The sequence below is a fragment of the Vombatus ursinus genome, unplaced genomic scaffold, assembly GCF_900497805.2.
Source record: "Vombatus ursinus unplaced genomic scaffold, bare-nosed wombat genome assembly UNPS02006779.1, whole genome shotgun sequence".
Lineage (NCBI taxonomy): Eukaryota > Metazoa > Chordata > Mammalia > Diprotodontia > Vombatidae > Vombatus > Vombatus ursinus.
Genome location: NW_020946557.1, coordinates 7,520 through 32,145, shown reverse-complemented (window position 1 = coordinate 32,145; position 24,626 = coordinate 7,520). Strand labels below are relative to the sequence as shown.

The window sequence follows — 24,626 nt, the reverse complement described above, 5'->3', positions numbered from 1 at the left end:
ATACGGTTTGAAATGTCCTTTGTTCTTAAGGATTCAGTTGAATTATAATATTTTTGTCCTCTTATGTAGAGTTTTGATGCATTTGAAGAAGTGACAGATTGCACAGATCTTTTGTGACAGAATTCATAGGCATCTTAATTTTCAAGAGATACTGTATGAAATCATAATTTTCTTCATCTAGGATCATCTTGGGTTTCATAGTTAAAGGCTACCAAAGAGGGAGGTCTTTAATGAGTGAGTCTAGTGGTTCTAGTCAGTGGATATCTACAGATTAGACTACAGAAACTTAAAGCTAAGCAGTGTCTAAGAGAAGAGGCACTAATTTTCATATGCCAGATAAAATTCAAATTGTGGTTCCTTAAAAAAACTGTGAGTTAAAAACATATTTAGATTGGAGAATTTTTAGATTTTTTGTAAGCTTTCCCGAGTCAGTATAGGTTACAATATGTATCTGACTAATCTGAGATCAATTTTCACTTCAATTTCTAAAACTATTTGCAGTGATCCATCATTACTCCTATGAATATGTCCCTTCAAAGTGATTATTGTAACCCATGTCACAGACTAGCTGCCTCATTTTGAACAACTACCAGTACAAATTATATAAGAGAAAAGAAAAAAACTCAGAGTTTATTGGTAGCCTATTGCAGGGAAGGATATACTATTGTAGGGAGAGGTTCCCCACATCACCATAAGGTTAATTCTGAAAGCTCTCATACCAGAAATTTTTGAGAGAATATGAAGGGCAATAATAGTCATGAAACTGATATCAAGCTTGCCCATTGAGGAAGGGGGGAATTTGAAAGAGGAAAGAAAATGAAGAATATTCCTTGAGTCTCATTGAAGTCAATAGAATACTGAAATACAATGTCCATTATGGAGTTATTTTGGTATGTAATAAAATGTCATTGCCTCCCGTGTTTTATTTTGGAAAGAAGGAATCCCCTTAATTGGAAGACCACAAGAGAAAATGCTTTAACAATTAAAAGTTTACTTAGGATCACAATAAATAAAGTTTTCGGGGTGGGGGGGAAGCATGGAAAGCAAAACCTATTCAAAAAACACATTTATCCAGATATAAGTTTTCTGTGAGAAAAGTTGTTATCAAACTTTTCCCAGTAGCTTGGTCACCAGTTGAAACAATGAAAAATGTTAAAAAACAGAACTAACATCAGAAATACCAGGAAACTGGTACAAAGCAGAGAGAAAGAAAAGCTCTCTCATTTGGGGGGAGGGAATAACTTTAAAAATACTTAAGTGGCTAAGTATACTTGATGAAGTTAAGGATTTAACATGACATTGCTCTTACATCAAAAATCAATGTCAGTGAAAAGAATGGGTTGTCATGTTTATAACTTTAGAGCTATTTATGTGATAGGTTGGTCTCTTATAAATAGCTGCACACAAACTTGGAAAATGAGATGCTGAGAAATCTTCAGCCCTTCAGGAGACAGCCTAGCTTTAGGTTAGATAAAGCTCAACATTTCAAACTCCATTCTATATGATTAATGAAGTATAGAATTCAGATCAAGGCAATAACCTTTGTTTCCAAGGCTCTAAAGTGAAATCAGATCTTGGCATCTCATTCTTTAACATCCCTCCAACCTGTTGCTTAACTAATAGCCAGCAGTCACCTAGTTCGTTTAGCCATGGAATGAGTTTGCCAAAGTCAAAGAAGGGGCTTCATCACCTCCCCAAACCTTTGAAACCAACACAAAGCTACTTGAATTCCAGTGTTATAATATTTTGATTAATGCTAGAGGTTCATCTCCCCAACAATAAAAAACTAACCCTGAAGCTTTGTTTTAAATGCTGTCTGTTCTTACTGTCCTCACCTTGATGGCATTTTTCTTTCATACAATACAGTTAATTAGACAATGGAGTTTTACCCTTGAGTTTGAGTTTATCTATGTAATCTACCACATGCCTCCCAAGTCCACACCATGAACTACAAATATGATGTGATACAGAAAGAACAAAGTTCACTTCTATTTCTGATGGAGTGCAGTCCACCAAAACTAGCCATTCTGATTTTCTATTAGCAGTTTTTAATCCATGATCTTGGCCTCATACCTTTTTCTCCCTAGTCATTCCAAACCCCATACTTATGTTATCTTTATGATTCTTGACTATGTATATCCAAAGCCTTAACTTTGTACTTAAGGAGTCTCCACTGATTCTGCTCTGATAACTGAATTGACCTTTGTGTGGTCGAAGTAGAAACATTAGTTGTCTTGAAGATCTAACCAAATAGCATACCACAAGGAGGCAAGAAAGGCATGATAAAGGATTAAAGTTCATGTATAGGAGAAGTTAATGCAGAATAGGAAAGTTAGGAGATCTACTGTGCAGGAATGTTGTTTTCAAGAAGATATTTCCCAACAGTTACTTCCTAAATATATTACTGTCTTTTAATCCCCTTGGCATGTTTGTCCTACTGAAAGGCACCATTAAGGAGCAGTCTTTTAAAATTGGTCAAGAGATTGCTGAAGCTGTTGCTGCTACCAATCCTAAACCAGTAAAATTGAAGTTTGAGAAGGTAAGAAGAAATCTATTCTCATGCAACGCTAATAGTCCCATAGGAACAACAGATTTCTAATTTAATAGACCTAGTTTCAGGATCATTCATGTGTATCTCTAAAACTTTAAAACATTTTTAAAATTTACATTCTTAAAATACTTTTTGTCAGCATTACCTTAGTGGTGCTTTTAAGTAGGCAAAAATCACACTATAGGGCTAGAGCTTAATGTGATTATTACAAAAAAAATGCTATTGAGCACTTCACTATAATAATAGTTTACGTTTATATAGCACCTTAAGGTTTACATAGCACTGAGAAAAAAGTGGCACTCCTTTCTCTCAAGGACCATATAATCTAGTAACAGATTGACATATATACAAGTGATTACTTTATAGGATAATATATGATAAGTGCTGTGCAAGTGATGTAGGGAAATGACAAAGTACAAACAGAAAGAAAATCAGAGATCACAGCAGGCTGAGGAATAATCATATAAGAAATGGAAAGGGACTTGGGCCCTGGGGGGGTCACTAGGATATCAGTAGCCTGAAATGAATTGAAATCATTACTGCCACTGCTTGGGAAAGGTTTTTGTAGGCAAAAAGCATTCCAGGAAGAAGACAAACTATGACTAAAGGCAAGAAAGCACTACCCATTGGAGAGGAGCAAATACTCCAAATAGTGGGCTATAGTTCCTGTGGAGGAAGAATGGGAGATAACACTAGAAAGATTACCAGTTTGGGGCCAGATTGTGGGGGACAAGGAGGGCCAGAGAGCCAGACTAAGGAATTTGCTTTTTATCAGTGGAAAGCCATTAAAAATGAACTATTGTTCATGGGTATGACATGTTCAAAGCAGTGCAAGAGGAAGACTGTCATGATGATAGCACGGACTGGAATTAATAACAAACAGGTGCTAGGGAAGCCAGTTAGGAGGCAATTGCAATGATCCAGGAATCAAGTGATAAGAATCTGAACTGGGGTGATGGCAAAATAGTTAAAAAGGAAGGAATGAAGGGAGAAGACATTTCTAAGGAAGAATCAGCAGGACATAGTGATTAATTGGGTGCCAGGAATGAAGAAGAGGGAGAAACCATAGATAGGAAAATTAATAGAAATGGAGAAATAATGATGGAGGAGGTGTTTTAGGAGTCGAAGAGTTCAGTTTTGTACATGTTGGTTTTGAAGTGTAGGCCAGAAACACAGATGGACATATTCAGCAAAGTACTGGAAATGTAGGTCTCAATGTTAAGAGGAAAAGAAATCACAACTAACCAAATAATGAGAAAAATAAATAGCAATCCAAGGTTTCATCCAAGTCAATATTTTATTCCAATAAATATTTGCAATTATACAAAGCCACCTACACATTAGTCAAATTCAAATGTAATAAGTCCATTCAATCACACCCCCTCCTTCCAATCACACTCCCTCCCTCCCCTATCTACTGAGAAGTTTTGGATTTTTTTTAAGTGATTGCAATAAAACCTGTCTAGGAATGTGTGTGTAGGGAAAAATTCCTGCAATCCATGTCATTTACCCACAGATGCATCTATTAACAAGATTATATGCAAAGGCCCTCTTGTAGCTACTCTTGTAGAGAATATTAAGCAGTCTTTTTAAACAGGTTTCATTATATTAATATCAAAGAGCACTGTGCAAAGTGGCATTGTATTGTCACATAAAGATGGTATGAAGAGAACACACATACATACACACACACAAACACACAAAACCTGAGCCACAGAAACACAAGGCACAAAGTCATTACAATGATTTTCCTGACTAGCTCTTGTAGTATGGATTAAATCCTATTACAGTAAACTCCCAAAAGACTGTCCAGCTCTTTTGTATTAGTGGAATTTTGTCATATATTTTGCTGGAAAGGACTATTGGCTAGGACTCAGAAATCTTTCAGTACTATAACAATTTTAGTTCTGAATGCATCTATTGCAAACTAGGGTTTCATCTGTATCTCAAGGATGACTTTTATAAGGAGTTTTGTGTTGATTTTTGTCACTATGAAAAGGAAAAAAAAGTTTTGAAAATTCTAGTAATTTTTAGTTTAGTTAAATGGAATTTCACTTTCTTCCTGCTGGATTTTATTGGTAATATACAGAAAGGCTGATTTGAGTTTGTGTATATCCTGCAACTTGCCTGAAGTAGTTGTTTTAATTATTTTTTCAATTGACTTCTTTGGGTTCTCTAGGTAAACCATTATGTCATCTGCAAAAAGCAATAGCTTTGTTTCCTTTTATCCCATACCAGTTCCATTTCTTTTTTTTTTTTTGTCTCATTGCCATTGCAAACATTTCTAGGACAATATGGAATAGTAATGGTAACGATGGACAAACTTGCTTTACTCCTGATCTTGCTAGAAAGGCTTCTAGCTTACTCCAATTACAGAAAATGCTTACTCATTGTTTTAAATAGATGCTACTTATTTTAAGGAAAGCTCCTTTTATTCCTGTGTTTTCTAATTTTTTTTTTAACAGGAATGGGTATTGTATTTTGCCAGAAGCTTTTTATGCATCTATTGAAATAATTGTGATTTTTATTATTTTTTATTGATATGGTAAATTATGCTTATAGTTTTCCTAATATTGAACCAGCACTGCATTCCTCATATAAATCCAGCCTGGTAATAGTATATTATCTTTGAGATATATTGTTATAATCTCCTTGTTAGTATTTTATTTAAAGATATTGTGTCTATCAAAACCATAATTGTGTCAGAGAAGGAACTGGGTAGGACTCCTGTTTCATTTGCTTATAAATTCTTCCCCTATCCATAGATCTGATAAATAATTTCTCCTCTGCTTTACTAATTTGCTCATGATATTACCCTTTATGACAAAATCACGCACCCATTTTAAGCTTATCTTGGTACACAGTATGAGATCTTCATCTATGCCTAATTTCTGCCAGATTACCTTCCAGTTTTCCCAACAATCATCAAATGTTGAGTTCTTGTCCCAATAACAGGGATCTTTGGGTTTATCAAACACTAGGTTACTAGGGTTTTTTGGAATTAATTATTCTTTAATGTTTGATATAATTCACTTGAAAAATCCATCTGGTTCCTCCTTCCTTAGGGAGCTAACTGATGGTTTGTTCATTTTCTTTTTTTAAGATAAGATTATTTAAGCATTCTTTTTCCTCTTCTGTTAATCTGGAAAGTTTATATTTTTGTAAATATTCATCCATTTCATTTAGATCATCAGTTTTATTGGTATAGAGTTGAGCAAAATAGCACCTAATCATTGCTGTTATTTCATTTTCATTGGCTTTAAATTTACCTTTTTTCACTGTGATATTGGTAATTTTTCATTTTTTTAATCAAATTAGCCATAGGTTTAATTATTTTATTTTCTCCCCCAAAACAAAGGCTTTTAGTTTTATTAGTTCAGTGTTTTTTTGTTGTTGTTGTTTCTTTTTGTTTTTTTACTTTCAATATTGTTCATCTCTCCTTTGATTTTCAGGACTTCTATTTTGGTGATTTTTGTTTTTTTGGTGAGGCAGTTGGGGTTAAGTGACTTACCCAGAGTCACCCAGGTACTGAGCGTTATGTATATGAAGCCAGATTTGAATTCCTGACTCCATAGCCTGTGCTCTACCCACTGCACCACCTAGCTGCCCCTATTTTAGTGTTTGATTGGAGGTTTTTAACTTCTTGGTCTTCTAAGGACTTTTTTAGTTGTATTTCCAATTTGTTCATCTGTTGTCTCTTTTATTGAAGTAAGTATTTAGAGAGATAAATTTTCCACCAAGTACTGCTTTGGCAACAACAAATTTTAGCATGTTGGCTCATTGTTGTCATTATCTTTAATGAAATTATTGTTTCTATGATTTTTTTTCTTTGACTCTCTCAATCTTTAGGACTAGGTTATGTAGGGTCCAACTAATTAATAGCTAACATTTCTATCCTGCTCACTCTTTGCCAGGCACTATGCTAAGCACTTACAATTATAATCTTATTTGATCCTCACAACAACCCTGGAATGTAGATATTATTATCCCCATTTTCCAGATAAGAAACTGAGACAAATAGGAGTTAAGTGACTTGCCCAGGGGTCAAATCTCTATTGAGTCAAAGGCCAGATTTGAATTTAGGTCTTCCTGAGTCCCTACCCAGCACTCTTATTTACTCCACCTCCTTGCTCACTTGCTATTGTTAATCTGTGCTTCAAAGGCCTTTTATTGAATATTTTTTTTGTCATATAGTCTGAAAAAAATACATTTACTCTCTCAGCTTATCTGCATTTCTTTATGATTTTTTTGTGCCCTAGTACATGCTCAAATTTTGTAAAGGTGCCATGCACAGGTGTAAAAAAAGAATACTCCTTTCTATGCCCATTTAATATTCATCATATCTTAACTTTCCTAAAATTCTATTTATCTCCTTAACTTCTTGTTTATTATATGGTTAGACTTATTTTGGTCTGAAAGGGAATTTAAATCCCCCACTAGAATAGTTTTACTATCTATTTCCTCCTATAACTAATTTAATTTTTCTTGTAAGAATTTGGATGCTGTGCCATTTGCTGTTAAGTCATTGCCTATGGTACCTTTTAGCAAAATGTAGTTTCTCCCTCCTACATGAGGGCTTTGAGCCCACCTTGTGGGTGTTCTTCCCTGAAAAAGTAATTTTCTACATGTTTTTAGTTACTTAGCTTGGAAACTTAGAGGTGGGGTTTAAACTGAGAAGTAGAAGGATGGAAAGGTAGAAAGGAGGCAGACTGCAGTAGCAAACAGAAGATTTTATATTTGATCCTGAATGTAATAGGGAACTAATGGAGTTTCTTTAGAAGGAGGTGATGCAACCAGATCAGTATTTTATGAAAATCACTGTGGCAGCTGAGTGGAGGACGGATTGGAGTAGGGAAAGACACCTGAGGAAGAGAGACCAATTAGGCCATTGAGAGGTGATGAGGATCTGAACTATTGTTGTTTTTCAGTTGTGTTCAACTCTTCATCCCCCCATGTTGGCATTTTCTTGGCAAAGATACTCGAGTGGTTATTTACCAATTCTACCAGTAGTTTCTTGAACACCGGTAATTTATTCTACTCTTTAATCACTCTTTTAGGTGACTTTTGCTGGTAAGAAACTTCTCAAATATTTATGCCTTCTTTGCATCCTCTGAATGTAGAGGGTTACTTTACAGTAAAGTAACTTTACTAGCCACACCTGACTATACCTGACTTCCTTTTGTTGTCAAAGACTCTGGGCTGACATGACACACCAGAATTTTCCATTTGTTGAAATCAGAGCTACAAATGCCAAACCCTAAAATGTGTTTGAAAATATGTTAATGATCTACTCTGATCTGCCTCCTTAAAGTCAATGGTTATTACAGGGAATCAGTAACCAATCCATCTTTTACTCCATTAGTCATTCTTTTCCTTGTCTAGAGGGAGGGGCTTCCCAGGTGAGTTGCCAGTAATAACCAGAGAAGAACTGAATGGTGTATCATTTGACCATAACTGATTAGAAATTTCTGTGGGAGATTTCCTCAAAAGTTTTCTAGATGTCTCTATTACCGAATTCCTCATCATTTCAATCATTTCAAAGTCGACTTTGTCCCATTCTTCTTCAGCACCCTCTTCTCCATAATCATCTTCATCCTCATTATTGAACCTAGAGGTGGACAGTAGTGCCTTCTGGTCTTCACTCTTTCTACTTACCTGAATCTTGCTATTAAGAGGTGCAGTGGCCAGTTTGTACATGATAGGAAACAAAACTCCCATCACAATAGCTGACCCCAATGAAACATACGGAATCCCAGGAAGATGTGGGTAATTTCCTTGAAGATATCCAACCACTACAGGAAAGACCATCTGTCCCATGGCAGCACCAACTACAAATAAAGCTGCAGATTTTCCTTTAATGGTCATGTACTGTTCAATCCAGGAAATGCCACTAGGAAATGTAGTAGCCACTGAAGCCCCATACACTGTAGTTGCCACCCAAAGACAAATGTGGTTCTTATCAAAAATCACTAGAAGCAAGGAGGAAATCAAGCTGCCCACATTATTTACCACAATCATGGTCCCAGGCTGCAGAAACGTAACAAAACAGATCGCCATGCCCCTGCAAGTGGCAAATGACCCCCAGAAGGCAGAGTTCAAGCCTGCTGCTTGGCTTTCACTCATGCCAACGTGGAGTGTTGCAAAAGAGAAAATGTAAGAGCTATATGCCATCTCTGCTCCTGTGTAAAAAAAGAAGAATACAAAAAGGAGAACAAGAAGGATATCCTGGTATTTCGCAGTTCGAATCTGAGCAGCTTTTTTTGTTTTCTCTCGATATGGAGTTTTTTTGAAAAACAAAACAATAAAGAAGGCAAACATCACCAAAGTATAAGTTCCTATAACAACATAAGCCCACAGCAAATTCTTATTAGCAGGTACTCCAAATATGATGTCTAAGTCGGCTGCAGGTGGCAGGGTGAGCTCAGAGTGGTTTGACATGTCAGCTATCATGTGGTTTTCAGAGGGCACAGCACTGCCAAGGGCCAACTTGGCCAGTATGGGAGCCAAAAATGCCCCCAAGGCAAAAGTGAAATGCAAGGCCTGCAGATGTGGGGCTGCTTCACCTCTCCATATATTCAGGATGAGGACATTGCCACCTACAAATAATAAAAAGAAATATATTTTTGTGTTAAAAATTCTTGTATGCCAGTAATATCTTCAAAGTCAATGTGGTAATTATGTTTAGAAGAGGTTCTGTTGTCAGAAATAGTACATTAGAAATATAAACTGTAACTTGCTAAGCCAAGAGGAAGCCCAGCACAGAAGCCAGAGAGCCAATTTGGGAGTCAGGAAGATCTGGCTTCAAGTCCTGTCTCTGATATATGCCAGCCATGTGGTCCTTGGCAGCTCTCCGAGTTGCAGAAAAGTCACTAATATGCATTGCTAGAGGGTATTTCCTTATTTAGGGTTCACTGTGCCAATGAAATCACAAGTCAAGACCCACCTCCTGCCCCCTGTTACCTCACAAAAGGCTAAGTAACCAAATGCCACTAACCCACTTTCAAACCTCAGGGAACTCTAATACTTTTGGAGCACTTTTGTATAATTTAAGTTTTAGAAATGAATTCCACAGACACGGTGAACATTGATATTTTCCTCAGTGAACCTACCTAATTATAAATGCCATGCTCTCTGAAGGATCAAAATAGCCAAATGACCCAAAGGACAATGGAGAGACAGAGTAGGTGTAAGTATTCTGAAGTGTATAAGCAACAACTGGTACACAGAAGTGGCATAAAAGACATCATCAAGCACAAGCTTGATCAGAAAAGAATGTGAGTCATGGAGTGAGACAAAAGGAAGTAGATGGACAGCCTTTAGTGCTGTGCTGATGACAACACATCAAATAGTATCCAGGGATGGGGAACCTGTGGCCTTGAGGCCACATGTGGCCTTCTAGATCCTTAAGTGTGGCCTTGTGACTGAATCCAAGTTTTACAGAACAAAGATGAAACTTGAATTCAATCACAAGGCCACACTTAAGGATCTAGAAGGCCACATATGGCCTCAAGGCTGCAGGTTCCTCACCTCTGGTATAACCATTCAAAGGCTAACAGCCCAAGAAGAAGGCCTACTGCACAACGGGTAGAATCTCTGTGGAAGATTTATGGAAGGATATGAACTGCAAAGGATGAGAAAGTCCTGGTGCTGGAAATATTGACCCCATGGGCTCATGTTCAACAGAAGTGACAAAGCAAACTGTGCTTCAAAGTAAAACACGCTATTCGGTTTTTAATCATCAGATAACATTAAAGTTACTAAAATTCCCTGTAAGACATAGCACCAGACATCTATTTGAGGAAATGTTATTTATGCACATACCAGGTGCAGCATGAGGTTTTCAGGACATGAGGATCCGCAGAATCCTGCTATGCCCATCTGAAGACCTATCAGGACCCTCTAAAACTCATCTACATGAAGGTCAAGTGACCCAAATAGGTACACAGTCTCTAACTCTTTACAGATGTGCAGATAAACTACCAATGAATAAAAGTCATCAAACTCAGCTAAAAGCCTCAAACCTTTATTTCCCACATCCTTAGCCACTATAGTAAAGCAGGGGAGAGAGAAACACAAGAAGCTACAGGGTGGATGGTGGGAGAAACCATTTTACATATGCATGTATGCACACACATGATACTAAAGAGGTCTCTAAGGCAGTGAAAAGCTAAATGACCTGCCCAGGGTCACACAGCCAGCATGTGTCATCAACTCAGGTCTGACTCCAAGAATGACCACTTGAAGGGCTGCCACATGGGAAAAATGAGACTTACTCTGGCCACTCTTAAAGACTGCACAACAGTTGCCAATGTGCATTAGGGAGAAGGAGTTTCCTCACTGCTGAATCCTTATGCTGATGAAATCCTAAGTCTAGCCTGCCCTTCTCCTAAATATGTTTGTGGGGGGGCATGTACGTATGAATATATGTATGAATATTACATATATATTTAGAAAAATACAACATTAAATGGCAAAGGGTTTAGTGGTTATCAGAGGTCAGCTAATTAGGGAAGGATTTAGTGGAATAACATAGGAAAATTGGAGAAAAGGGAAAAAAATCAAAAAGTGATAGGCAGGGCAAGGAACAGGTTTCAATTTAGGTCTATTACCTTTGCATCCATTCCAATACAAGTATTCAATGCCCAACCTGAACATAATATGCAAATTAACTAGTAATTAGGAAATATTCACTGAACTTAATCTGCTTACTCAGACTGTAGGTCCAAATTTGGTCTAGGTTTTAAATAATCACTCTGTACCATAATAATTAGGATTAACTACCTAATGAAAGTTGCCATTCTGTTGTGCTAAATACTGTCAAAGAGGAAATCTTCCCTCTCTGGGGGATCCTAACCACCAACACCTACTGCTTATGAAGCAGGATAGCCACAAGTCAAAGCACGAGGCCCCCATACCCAACCTCACACCTGCCAAGCATTATTGTCCTTTTCTCCCCCCTAAGTAAATGAACAATATCTGTTCCAGGAACAAGTGCCATGTGGAAGAATAACTTAGTTGAGAATTAGACAAAACAGAGTTTTCTCTACTGTTTTCTAAAAGAAGCTATCTTCTTTTCCTTCCCTCCTCTCCTCCACACAGGAATAATGGCAGAAATATTCACTCACATGTGCCTAAAATTCCAGTACAAATTCCAGAGACAGCCATCATCACAACCAGTAATATTGCTTTCTTGCAAAAGGGGATAAGGTAGAGAGCAATAGCTGTCCCCAGCGTTGACAGTCCTAAAAGAAAGGTAAAAATTAGATACAAACACATATTCATGGGTCATCACTATCACAAAAAACAATCTTATCTAAAATGTCTAAAATTAGGTCAAAGTAAACTGGCCTATATTGAGGAGGAAGAATTCTAATTGTTCTTCAACACAAAGTCAGCCATGGAAGTCAGGAAGTCTGGCTTAGAGAAATAAACTTCAACAATTAAATAAATAAATTTCATTCTCAACATACTATAAAAATCTTTGCCTTTGAGCTAAAGCCATTGGAGTGACTGCTGGGAGTATAAATTAAAAAATAATTACTGACATACTGGAAAGGAAGAGTCAGTGGCACTATTGAACATAGCAAGATGAGGAATGAAACTCTTTCTTTTAGCTATTAGCTGGTGGGACTCCAAATGAAATCCCAGACAGCTATTTCACAGGTTTCCCCTTATTTGGCACACTGCCTCCAGTTAAGTTTATGAACTGGGGAATGAATGTTATCAGTTGCCTCAAAATTTGAGCCACAGAATTACCAACAGAAAGACAGAAGTTTCTTTTTATAAACATACTGAACAAGTCTGGTGAACCACAGGATCACAGATTTAGAGCTAGAAGAGACCTTCCTTAGAGGTCCTCTAGTCCAGAGGTGTTAAGCTCACTGAGAAATGTTGTACAAAAATAAATAAAAATACAACAAAGATGATGTTAATTTGTGGCTAAGTCAATATGCTGCTGGCAGGGACTCATTTCTATTTGTTTGATACTACGGATCTAGTACAATCCTGCCTCCATTTCACACATGAGAAAATGTAGGCACAAAGAGGTTATAAGTGATCAGATGAAGATCACACATGTAAGCAAGTAGCAGTGCCAGGATTCAAATCCAAGTCCTCTGGCTTCAAAACTAACATTCTTTCCAATACACCAACTATACTGTCAAAAAATCACAGGGAACATCTACTTCAAAGGTTCTTAACCTCTTTTGTGCCACAGACCCCACTAACAGTCGGGTGAAGCCTGCTGAGCCAGTCTCAGAATAGTGTTTTTAAATACATGAAATATATAGGATTACAAAGAAAACAAACTATATTAAAATACAGCTATCAAAATACTACAAAAACAAGTTTATGGACTCCAAGTTTAAAACCCCTCAGTTAGTTCAACACACAGCTAGACGGTCGCTTTGAACAGCCTCCAGGAACAGGGAACTCACCCCTACAGCAGTCAATTACTTTCAGGCAGCCCTAACTGCTATCTAGTTTTTACATACACTGAACCAAAATCTTCACCATGAATCCACCTGTTACTCAGTTCTGCTTTCAGGGACCAAGCAGAAGGTCTTCCCTGTAACAACCTTACAGATTCTCAGAAGGCAACTATCATATCAGGCACCCTTCAAATCCTTTCTTCTCCAAGATAAATATCTTCAGTTACTTTGATGTGGCCTCAGACAGCCTTGGTTCCAGTCCCTTTGCCCATTCTAGTAGCTTTCCTCCAGATGAACTCTCATTTGTCAACAACTGTCATCTAAGGTAAACAGATAGGTGTAGGGGAGTGTCTGTGTTTATGTGTATGTGTGTGTATGTATATGTATGTGTGTGTGTGTTGTAAAATATCTCAATGTGAGCATCTGAATATTCACAATTACTGTCTAGACGAAGCATTGTGAGCATCTAAGTACCATTATCCAAAGATGGAATGGGCTGCCTTAAGATGTAATGGGATTCCTCACTGAAGGCTGGACGACTATTTGTCAGGGAAACCAGACAGAATTTTTGTTCCAGGACAGTATGGACTAGAGAACCTCTGAGTTCCTAACTTTGACATTCTGTGAAGCTTATATCTCAATGTGAATATATTGTTTGCTACCTTCATACCTAAGACCCCTGTATTAGTGTGCATGTGGACAGGTCAGTGGTATGTTAACTGTGGTTGTGTATATCCAAGGGCATTTCAGTGTGTGTATATGATGAAGTGCATGTGATATTAGAGTGCACATGGATATCACTCATACAGCTATGAATGTGATATGTGGCTCCTTTCCCTCAACTCCTACAGCATTCAGCCTGGAGAAGCATCAGGGACTTTTTATTTCAAAAGTTCAACTTTTACCAACATTTATTCAGCACCTCTTGTGCGACTAGCACTGAACTAACTCACAGAATCAGAGAACCCCAAGATCCGAGAGCTGGAAGGGATTGGGATGGCTATGTAATACAATCTATACAGGAAAGGACTGACCACTATATCCTATGGGACAAGTGCTCACTTCACCTCTACCTGAAGACCTCCAAGAAGAAAACACTCACCACCTCTAGAAGGAGACCATTACACTCTTTGACAGCTCTAATTGTTAGAAAGGTTTTCCTGACATCAAGTCTACATTAACTTCTTTCCAACTTCTCCCCAGTACTTCTGGTTTTGCCCTCCAGGGCCACACAGAACAAATTCCTTCCACATGACAGCCCTCTAGTATTTGAAGAAAGCTATTATGTCCCTCACCCCAAGTCTTCTATTCCCCAGGTTAAACATACCCAATTCCTTCAACTAATCCTCACAGAACACAGACTCAACCCCCTTCACCATCTTGGTTGCCCTGTTCTGGACACTCTTCAGCTTATCAGTGTCCTTAAACTATGGTGTGGGGAAATAAACACAATTGAGGCCTGATGAGGGCAGAATACAGTAGGATTATCATCTCTCTATTCCTGGAAGCTATGCCTACCAATGAAGCTCAACACTGTATTTGCTTTTTTTTTTTTGCTACCACCCTATATTTTTCTTAACTGCCATCTAACCAATCTAACCATGCCTCCTCCATCTTGTATCCATTTTGGTATCTAAGGATAATACTCAACTTTTAACCCTAATGAATTTCATCTTATTAGATTCAGCCCAATTCTCTGGCCAATCAAGATCCTTTGGGATTCTGATGTGGCCATCTAATGTGTTAGCTATTCCCTTCCCAGCTTGCTATCATCTGCAAGTATGACGAGCATTTCATTTTTGTTTTTAATTCAAGTCACTGACAAAGATGTTAAACAGCACAGGACCTAGCATGGATCCCTAGAGAACTGTCCTGGGAGAGCTCCTGCCTTTGAACTATTAACAATTATTCTTTAAGTCTAGCCCTCAGTCCTGAATATATCAGACTGCAGATTTTCTAATGCAGATCTCTCCATCTTCCCTATAATAATAGCATGAGATACTTTATCTAAAGCTTTACTAAAATCTAGATAAACTATCTACAGCATTATTCCTTTTATCTACTAATTTAGAAATACTATCAGAAAAGGAAATGAGGTTAATCTGACATGATCTGCTCTAGATGAGGCCATGCAAGGTAATCACCATTTCTTTATGTCTTTAGTGATCCATTCTCTAATTTTCCCAGGAATCAGCCAAGCTCACTGGCTGATACTTTACTGACTATTCTCTTCTCTTTTTTAAACAGCAAAACCTTTTTCCTTTTCCCAGACTGTGCAAGTTCTGTTGTTTTCCACCATCTCTGGTATCACTGACGATGGCTTGGGATCACGTCTGTCAGTTGTTTTATGACTTAAAGATGTATTTCATCTGGTGTAAGTGACCTAAATTCATTGAAGGCAGCCAGGCACTCTCTTATTATCTCTTGACATACTTTGGGTATCAACTTCCTTTTAGTAATGTTCGTTCTGTCATTTCCAGTATAAAAGTCATTCTCCTTAGCAGAGAAAATAGAAGCAAAGTAAAAATTGAGCAGTTCTGAATTCTCTCTGTTGTCAGTTATCAATCCCATTCATCCCCAAGTAAAGATCCTATCACTTTTTCTTTCTAGGAACAATGGGTAAATGTTGTAGAGAATCAGATTTTATCTTGACAAAAGGAATAATTTTCTAACAACCAGAGCTGTCCAGAAATGAAACAGGATGCCATAGTATGTATTTGTAGGTTAACACTGGAGATCTTCAAGTGGAAGCTGGATAAGAACTTGCTGGGGACATTGAAGAGCTGAATTGTGTTCAGGTATAACTTGCACTATATGACCTCTGAGATCCTTTCTGATTCTAAGAATCTGTATAGTCCCAGTTTAAAAGACGCTGGATTCCACATAGTACCTGGGGTAAAAGTAGGTTTCTGAGTAGACTAAAGGATCCTGGACTCTTCCTAGAGGCGACCCATTTCCACAGTAATCCCAGAATAAAAGTTACTTCCCATCTTGGGAGCAAGCTGTGGGAAATTCACCTTGCTTTAATTCTCTTCCCATGTTGGAATCACAGAAGCTGCTTACTAACTGCTAAATAAAATATATGAACACAACACCTTAATACTGTACATCCATACACACAGATAACTATCAATTCCTTGGTTAATATTAACTTTTATATTTTTTCATTTTCATTCACATATATAGGGAACTCCAAATGAGAAAACTTCCTCTACCAGTAGAGTTCAACATCTGCTCTGCAATTTTTAGTGTTAGAGGGCTGCCTGGGGCACTAAGAGTTTAAATGTTCAAGGTCACACACCCTGTTGTGTCAGAGACAGGGCCTGAACCAAGGTCATGTTGAATAAGGCCAGCTGTCTTCAGAGGCATTAATACAAACATCATATCTACTGAAAAGTCACAAGATGACCTGTTTGAGGTATTCTACTTACCCAAAATTAAATTATGATTCATGCAGTCAAAGAGAAATCCACCAACCACAGAACCACTTAGACTCCCACATGCATGGCCCACAAAAATGTGAGAAATATCACTGATATTGCCGTTCACATTCATAGCCAAGTCTTGAAATGTAGGTCCTATTATACCAGCACCCAGACCCTATGGTTTAAAAAAAAAATGAAACTTTACAATCATTAAATTATATGTAAACCTGTGTGGTCTGGACAACGGTAATTTTTTAGCCACTTGACTTTTCCTAGGTGAACTGTTGGGATCCTCTTTGGAGGTTTCATTTAGGAGGTTCTATAATGTTCCTACTATCCAAACCATGATATGCAGATGGATGATGCCCATTGGGCTAATCTATCAGAACATATATTTGAATGTATAAAAAAGTATTTACTGAGCATTTACTATGTTCAAAGCACTGTAAGAAGTGCTAGAGATACAAAGAGAAATGTAAGATAATCCTTGCTCTTAAGGAACTCACATTCTAATGTTGAAGACAACACATAAAGGTTTCAGGTACAAGTTAGATAGACAGACCCAGTACTCCTTGAGGGGAATGGCAAAGCAAACACATCTTCTTAAAATGTCATTTCTTTTTTTCAAAATTCGTTTATTTTTAGTCTGAACTTAATAAACACAAAATAAAACAAACATTTCCATATACATAGCACAAAAGTAGTATACATTAAACTGAAAATCCCTATTATAAAAAGTTTCCTTTTTTTTCTAAGTATATAATTCAACCTTTAGCTTTCAAAGGTATCTTCCTTATGTTCTTCTTTATGGCCTTCCTTCAGTTCTCCAAATTTTTAAAAGAGATACCTCAATAACCATCCTTTTTTATCTTTTTTCCTATCCTTTCCCACACCCTTCAACCTACCATCACCACTTCATCTCCCCCAGAAAAAAAAGTTACAAAGGCTTTGAAACAAATATGCAAAGTCAATAAAACGAATTCCCACACTGCTGCATCCAAAAATGCACGTCTCATTTTGTATCCTGTATCTATCAACTCTGTCAAGGGAGGAATAGCAGGCTTCCTCCAGTGTCCTCTGGAATCATGGTAGTCATTGCATCAATCAGAGCTCTCAAGTTTTTCAAAGTTATTTTTCTTGATAATGTTGTTATTGTACATATTGTTCTTCTGGCTCTGCTCACTTCACTCTGTATCAGTTCATAAGTCTCCCCGGTTTTCTCTGAAACTTTCTCATTATTTCTTATGTCGTAATAACATTCTATTACATTCATATACCATATTTTTTTCGCCATTCCCCAACAGATGATCAACTCTTTAGTTTACAGTTCTTTGCTACTACAAAAACAGCAGGTATGTTTTTATGCATGAGTCTTTTTCCTCCTGCTTTCATTTCTTTCAGTATATAGACCTAATAGCGGTATAGTAGGGTCAAAGGGCATGTATAATTTAATGTCTTTTGTAGCATAATTCCAAATTGCTTTCCAGAATGGTTAGACCAATTCACAGCTCTATCAATCTTTTATGTTATTTCCACTGTTAACACCCTATCTATTTCTAATGTTGACAGTGCCAAGGACATTAGAGGAGAGAATTTTCTTTTCCCACATCTTTAATACCTGTGGCTGCTGAAAAGCCTGGGTCTACAGCATCTGTTTTTCAGTGGAAGTTGACTGGAAGCTAATGTTGGAGGTGGTGGGGATGACAGGCTCCTTTTCCTCAATGGTTGCTCACCTTGATGATGGCTATAGGGGCTAGGGTGGAAGCAAGACTAGTGTACAGGGTACATCAGAATGCTTTGCTGATTTAGGTAAGTCAGCCTGCCTGCCCCATACATGGCAACTGATCAACAACTAATGGTGGTGGTGAGGATAATGGACCCTTTCTCTGTAAGGACTGCACCCCGTGATAATGATTGTGATGGCTGGGTTAGAAATAGGACTGGTGGTCTGCTAAGCCTATTCCCAGGGATACTGAGCTGAAGGTCTTGACCTATCTGTACCAGGGAACCAAGGAGAGGTGGATCCTGCTGTTGGACAATGAGCTGGGTTCAGATTAAATTGACAGAATGGACTATGCTGAATTTCATTTGGGCAAATATCAAGAGCACTTTCTTGGGGAGGGAGTGTGGGAGGGGGAGAAAAATTTAAAACTCAAAAGCTTATGGAAGTGATTGTTGATAAATCAAAATAAATTAATAAAAATTAAAAAAAAGAAGAGCACTTTCTTTCCTTTTTTAATTCATAATTTATTTTTAACATTTTTTTAAATTTTGAGCTCCAAATTCTTTCCCTCCCTAACTCACTGTGAAGAAAAGAACTATGATATCATTTATACATGTGAAATCATGGTAAACATATTTCTATGGTAGGCAGAAAGTAACAGTGGCTACACTAGGATTACAAGATCTACAAGTTCCTGAACTGCCAGTCCTGTTTCTGATATACCATGCCCTGATGCTTTTCTAGTTTTGATGGGCTGCAAAATTTGAAAAACATTTCCTTGAAAAAGCAAATGTACCTTGTTTTTTGGCTAGGTCATTTCAAATTTGAGTTAGAGAATCTTAAAACAATGTTCCAGGTTAATAGTTTAATAATACCAAAACTAAAATTTTAATTATTTTACAAGTATATGCAATTATCACATGATCTTAAATTTAAAAATCTAAATCACTGAGAAAAGTAGTAAAAAAAAATTTTGGTTGCAACCTGCGATTTCATCTATGTAGGACATTCCCCCTCTACAAGCAAGAAATTCTAATATAGTCTTTTTTTTTTTAAGGCAATTAGGGTTAAGTGACTTGCCCAGGGTCACACAGCTAGTAAGTGTCAAGTGTTTGTTTTGAGGCCAAATTTGAACTGAGGTCCTCCTGAGTTCAGGGTCGATGCTCTATCCACCACCTATCTGTCCCCCAACATAGTCTTAAAGAGTTACCTGAGGCACTGAGAGGTTAAATGACTTGCACCATGGCTAACATTATCAGAGATTTCCAACTCCAGACTCCTATACCCTACACTAACTTTTTTCAAAGTATGAGCAGCCTGCCCTGCAACTCAATCAGTGTTACGCCATAAGGAATAATTTTTCAAAAGTTTCATCTTCACTATCACTCACATTCCAGGATATCATAATTTATAAGTACTGCAAATGTGAATCTGAATCTGTATACCCAACAAAATGCTATAGTCATTAAATTTTAACCAGAGCTTAGTAGACATAGCTTAACCAGTAGCAGACTTAGTTTTTGTTTTCTTCTATGTATTTTTTAAAAATTCATTTAATTAGATCTTAATTTTAATTTAATCAGAATCTCTTATTTCAATAGCAGCACATTGTACAACAAAAGAGGCCAAAAAAAAAAAAAAAGATGAAACACATACTGGAGTTCTGACTCACGGTAGAAAGTAATTTATTCCAAAGAAATTGGGTGAAACTGCAAATAAGAAAATATAACAAAAGTTACCTTTCTCTTGGCTTTCCAGATGTTGATAGCATGTTAACCAATATTTCCCAGATGACCAATATATGATGCTACAAAATTATGCATGGGTAAAAGATAATGTCAGAGAGCAAGAAAGGTTCATTGATACTGTTCCATATTCTACATTTACAACTGACCTTTAAGTACCTAACACTTGTCAAATTTTGGCGTGGCAGCAAAGAATATCCATAATTATCTGAAAAGGCTATTAAAATACTCCTCCTTTTTGCCAACTTCCTGTCTCTGATTGCAGAGCAGTGTTAAGAACTACAAAATCTCCATTTAACAAGGGGATTCAGCATAGACATCTCATTTCCTGCCTGGCTGCAGGACTTCTCTGATCTCCCCACCATTCCCTCAAGGCAAATAAATTACCCAATCACCCTCATTTTTCAGCTTCCTTTTTTGGGGGGGGGTATTGTCTTCCCCCATAAGATATTAAGCTTCTTGAGAGCCAGGATTGTCATTCTTTACTCATGTTTGTAGCCACAGCACTTAGCACAAGGTCTGGCACACAGTAGGGCCTTAATAAATATTTACTATTGACTGTATCTTTGATTTTCTTCATATTGTCTTTCAGTCATTTCAGTTGTGTCTTTCTCTTTGTAACCCAATTTGGGATTTTTTTTTTTTTTTGGCAAATATACCAGAATGGTTTGCCATTTTCTTCTCCAGCTAATTTTACAGACAAGGAAACTGAGGCAAACAGGGTTAAGTGACTTGCCCATGGCTAGTGTCTGAGACCAGATTTCAGCTCATGAAGATGAGTCTTCCTGATTCCAAGCCTAGTGTTCTATCCACTGCTCCACCTAGCTGCCCCAATTTTTTCATATACTTCCAACTACAACATATTAAATGCAGAAACAGACATGAAAATACAGATTCTATTAAGTCAGATATTTATGATATCTGCTAAAATGTTTTTTTAAAAAGCCACTCTTCTCACTATTTTTTGTTTTAGAAATGTTTTTTTATAAAAAATGTTACGTTAACATGTGATGGGTTTATTGTTGGCATTTTTTAATGAATTGATAAAATTTAAAAATTTGTCAGTTTAGTTACTTATGAATTTCTTATACAGTAAATATCAAAGAATATAACCCACATAAACAAAAGCTTCTGGGGGTTAATTTTTAAGAATGTAAATGTGTAAAAAGAATTGATGGAGTCTGAATGCAGTTGGAAGCATACTACAGTAATTGTCTTTGGTTTTTTTCCCCATGATTTTTTCCTTTTCTTCTGTTTCTTCTTTCACAATGACTCATGTGGAAATATGTTTTATGTGACTGCACACGTATAACTCATATCTTGTTGTGGGGAGGGAAGGGGAGAAAGAGGAAGAAAAATTTGGAACTCAAAATCTAATTAAAAATGAATGTTGAAAATTGCCTTTAAATGTAATCAGAAAAAATGAAATACTATTTATGTTAAAAAAGTTAAAAAATAAAGTATCATCTGTATAAATATCTGTTTTACTACAAACACTGCTTTATTTCTTGAACGCAAGCAAATCGTTTGCAAGACAATGTGATGCCAGGGAAATGGCACTGAATTTGGACTTAAGGGACCTGGGTCAGCATCCTGGTTCTGTTACTTCATACTTCTGTGATCTTGGACAAATCATGGATCCTTTCTGAACTTCAGTTTTTTGTCAGTAAAATGAGTAATCTGGATGAGACTTTTAAGGTCCCTTTCTAATCAATGACCATACCTTCTATTGTATATCTATCCTGTACAATACGTATCAAACATAAGAAATACTGTTCTGGATGACTGAAAGACTATTTTCTAACTAGAAAAGACACAAGGTAAAAGTTTTTTTTTTTTTTAATTTTGACTCAAAAGGCAAGAACTTCAATCAGAAGCAGGTTGCTCTTAGGTTTAATACTTTGGGAAGGGTAACTACTAAGCCAAACTCTCCCCCTCCACACACACACATTAATAATCATTAAACATCTATAAAAACAGTCGCTTCACAAAAAAGCTTCTAGAAAGCAGTTTTTAATAAATGGCATTCCTACAGGAAAAGTGTCAGCAGAACCCTAAGTAACAGACATTTTGGAGAGGAATTCAACAGTTCAGACCCTTTTAAAAATCGTAGGGATCGGAAAAGGGATCAAGTACCAATAATTACAGATTTAGGTCTGTAAGGGCCTTAGATCATCTACTTCAACTCCTTCATTTTACCCATGAGGAAGGAAAAGAGAAGCCTCAGAGGTGCAGCAAACTGCTCGAGGTTAAACAGTCAGTAAACAACAAAGTAGGTTTCTGAACCGAAACCCAGGTCTCCTACTATTCCAATACACTGATCACCAAGCCTCTAATCCTCAGCAGCCTTATCATTAATCTAAAATTACACCCCTCGCCCGGGTTAAAGGTCATTTTAGGTCTTAGCTAACAGTCACAGGTCCCAAAGCAAAAAATGAATGACCCAAAGATCCAGATGCTGATGCAGCCAGAAAGGTCCACAGAGGCCATCTAGTTCATCTCCCTTATTTTGCAGAGGAGGGACATACCTAAATGAATGACCCTAGGGCAGTGTGGCTGACAGGGGAGAGGCAGTTCTGATTATTCTCAGGGCTGTAGGCGGGTGAAATACATTAATTACAGTGGAGCCATCCCGGGCTGCGGCTCTCAGCAGACACTCAAACAACAACTAGGTGTAGGGGAGACCAGCAGGTGAGGGGCCACGAGTGGGCGGCCCAGCTCCCGGCAGGAGGCCCAGCTCCCGGCAGGAGGCCCAGCTCCCGGCAGGAGGCCCAGCTCCCGGCAGGAGGCCCAGCTCCCGGCAGGAGGCCCAGCTCCCGGCAGGAGCCCCACTGGGTTGAGTGGCAGGTGAGCAGCTTGGCCAGATACATTTCCAGTCCTGCAAGCGCACTCCTGGAGAAACATACTGGCAGGACGGGGCGGGGGGGGGGGGCGGGGAGGGAGGCCAGGAGCCTGGGGCTCTAGAGGGCAGGTCCACTTCAGGGTGCCCAAAGTAGTGCAAAACACGAGAAACTCTAAGTGCACGCCAGAGTAGGAAGTCGGTGCGGCAGGAGAAAATATCCCGGAGGGTGAACGTGAACTGGGGGAGGGGCAGAGGGGGAGGTAAGAAAGCCAGGTGGCGGCTAGATGGGGCAGTGGGTAAAGAGCGCCGGGAGTCTGGAAGACCCGAGTTCAAATCCGACCTCGGACACTTACTAGCTGGGTGACCCTGAGCAAGTCACACTTTTCCCATCTGTAAAATGGGGAAAACAAGTGACCCCCCCCACCTCCTAGAGTTGTGGTCACGACCGAATGGGATACCCTTAGTTTGTCAACTTTAAAGCACCACGTGAGCTGCCGTCATTTCAAGGGCTGGGGCGCACGAAGGTCCCCCCGAATACCCCAGGGTCCAGGGTTGCCCGTTTCAATTTCTCCCGCCCGGCCCCCGGCTCTCACCAGCCCCAGGAAGGCAGCGTAGACCACCATGGAGGTGAACCAGCGCAGCGCGTTACCGGCCTCGCATCTCCCGCCGCTGTCCCCGCCGCCGTCCCCGTACACCTCGGGGTCCGTCCCCAGCGGCTCCCCAGCCTCGGAGGGTCCCGTGGGGAGGAGCCGTTGTCCGGCCGGGGCCCCGCCGCGGTGCAGCTCCAGCTCCTCCAGCTCTGCTGCTCTCGAGAAGCAGCCGCACCGCCCCAGAGCCGCGGGCTACTGCGGTATCTGCCGGAGGCACGAGGCACGAGGCGCCGCCCGCCCGTTCCCGCCCTCCCGGCTGCCCCCTGACCCGCCCCTCGGCCCGCGGGCTCCATCCTCCCCAGCAGCTCGTGAAGCCGCTAGGCAGCCCGCGCGCCGCTGCGCTCCGTGCGCATGCGCCGCTCCACGGGTTTCTTCAGGGAGAACCCAGTGTGAGGCGTCAGCTGGGGCGGGTGGTTAAAGCGCTGCGGGCCTGGGCTTCGTCTGTCGGCAGGGTCGGAGGCTGTGTGAAGGCCTTTCTGTCCCTCCATTTGCGGTCCTGTGATTCCTTAACACAACGGCTACGCGATTTTTTTCTTACAAAAATTTCAATAAATTTAGGGTTTAGTTTTCATTTGACTTTTATAACTACATAGGAAGTTAGAAGTAAAAGGAAACAAGACTGGGTTTGCCTTAGGTAGAATCCTACAATCCCAAGAAACTTTTTTTCTTTATTTCTCACTTGAACATCATTGGGTACCTACTGTATTCCATGTGTTCTGGTGTTCTGGGTTGGGTGTTATGAGAGGAAAAATGTCTCCTTCTGGGATGTCACAGCCTCCTAACGCCCCTAAATGCTCCCTTGCCTCTGGTGTCCACCACATCTGCTCTTTGGGCAGTATTTCCATTTTCCCCCCTAGTTAGGAGAGTACTATTTTATTTTCTCCTTTGTCTTGCTCCCTGGAAAGAAGACATAGTAACTCTGCTTTTGACTTTATCCTGGTTTTACTGCTAAACACTGGAAAAACAAGGAGTTGGTAAGTTAAAAAAAAATTGATGAACTTGCCTGTCTTACCAGTTAATCTCTCTCATGCATGCCAAGCAATGCATTTTAACTATGACACTTGAAGATCTACACAGCCTTTTCCTGATAACAGTCTAGTGAAGTGTACAAGTATTATTCTCTTCATTTTACAGATGAAACCATGTTTCAAACCTAGCTCTCTAACTCCAGGTCCAGCACTATTTAACATCAGGCACCTCACATACCTCCCTCCTTCCTGTCTTCTAGATCTTGCCCTAGCCTGGGCATCAACTATGATT

The 24,626-nt window shown here is 38.9% G+C and overlaps 1 protein-coding gene across 2 annotated transcripts; it reads right to left on the bottom strand.

Annotated features, from left to right (window-relative positions):
• Positions 1 to 7,471: 7,471 nt before the first annotated feature.
• On the bottom strand, positions 7,472 to 23,380 carry LOC114033185 (sodium-dependent glucose transporter 1A-like). Of its 2 annotated transcripts, XM_027848642.1 has the most exons (5): positions 23,310 to 23,365; positions 19,869 to 19,936; positions 16,413 to 16,581; positions 11,677 to 11,793; positions 7,472 to 9,147 (listed from the first exon to the last, which is right to left on the bottom strand). In XM_027848642.1, the coding sequence occupies exons 3-5, from the start codon at positions 16,534 to 16,536 to the stop codon at positions 7,910 to 7,912; spliced, it is 1,479 nt and encodes a 492-aa protein (XP_027704443.1). In that variant the 5' UTR covers positions 16,537 to 16,581; positions 19,869 to 19,936; positions 23,310 to 23,365; the 3' UTR covers positions 7,472 to 7,909. The 2 variants fall into 2 exon arrangements, with proteins under 2 accessions (XP_027704443.1, XP_027704442.1); XM_027848641.1 differs by lacking the exon at positions 19,869 to 19,936 and having other exon boundaries at positions 23,310 to 23,380.
• Between the last annotated feature and the right edge of the window lie 1,246 nt (positions 23,381 to 24,626).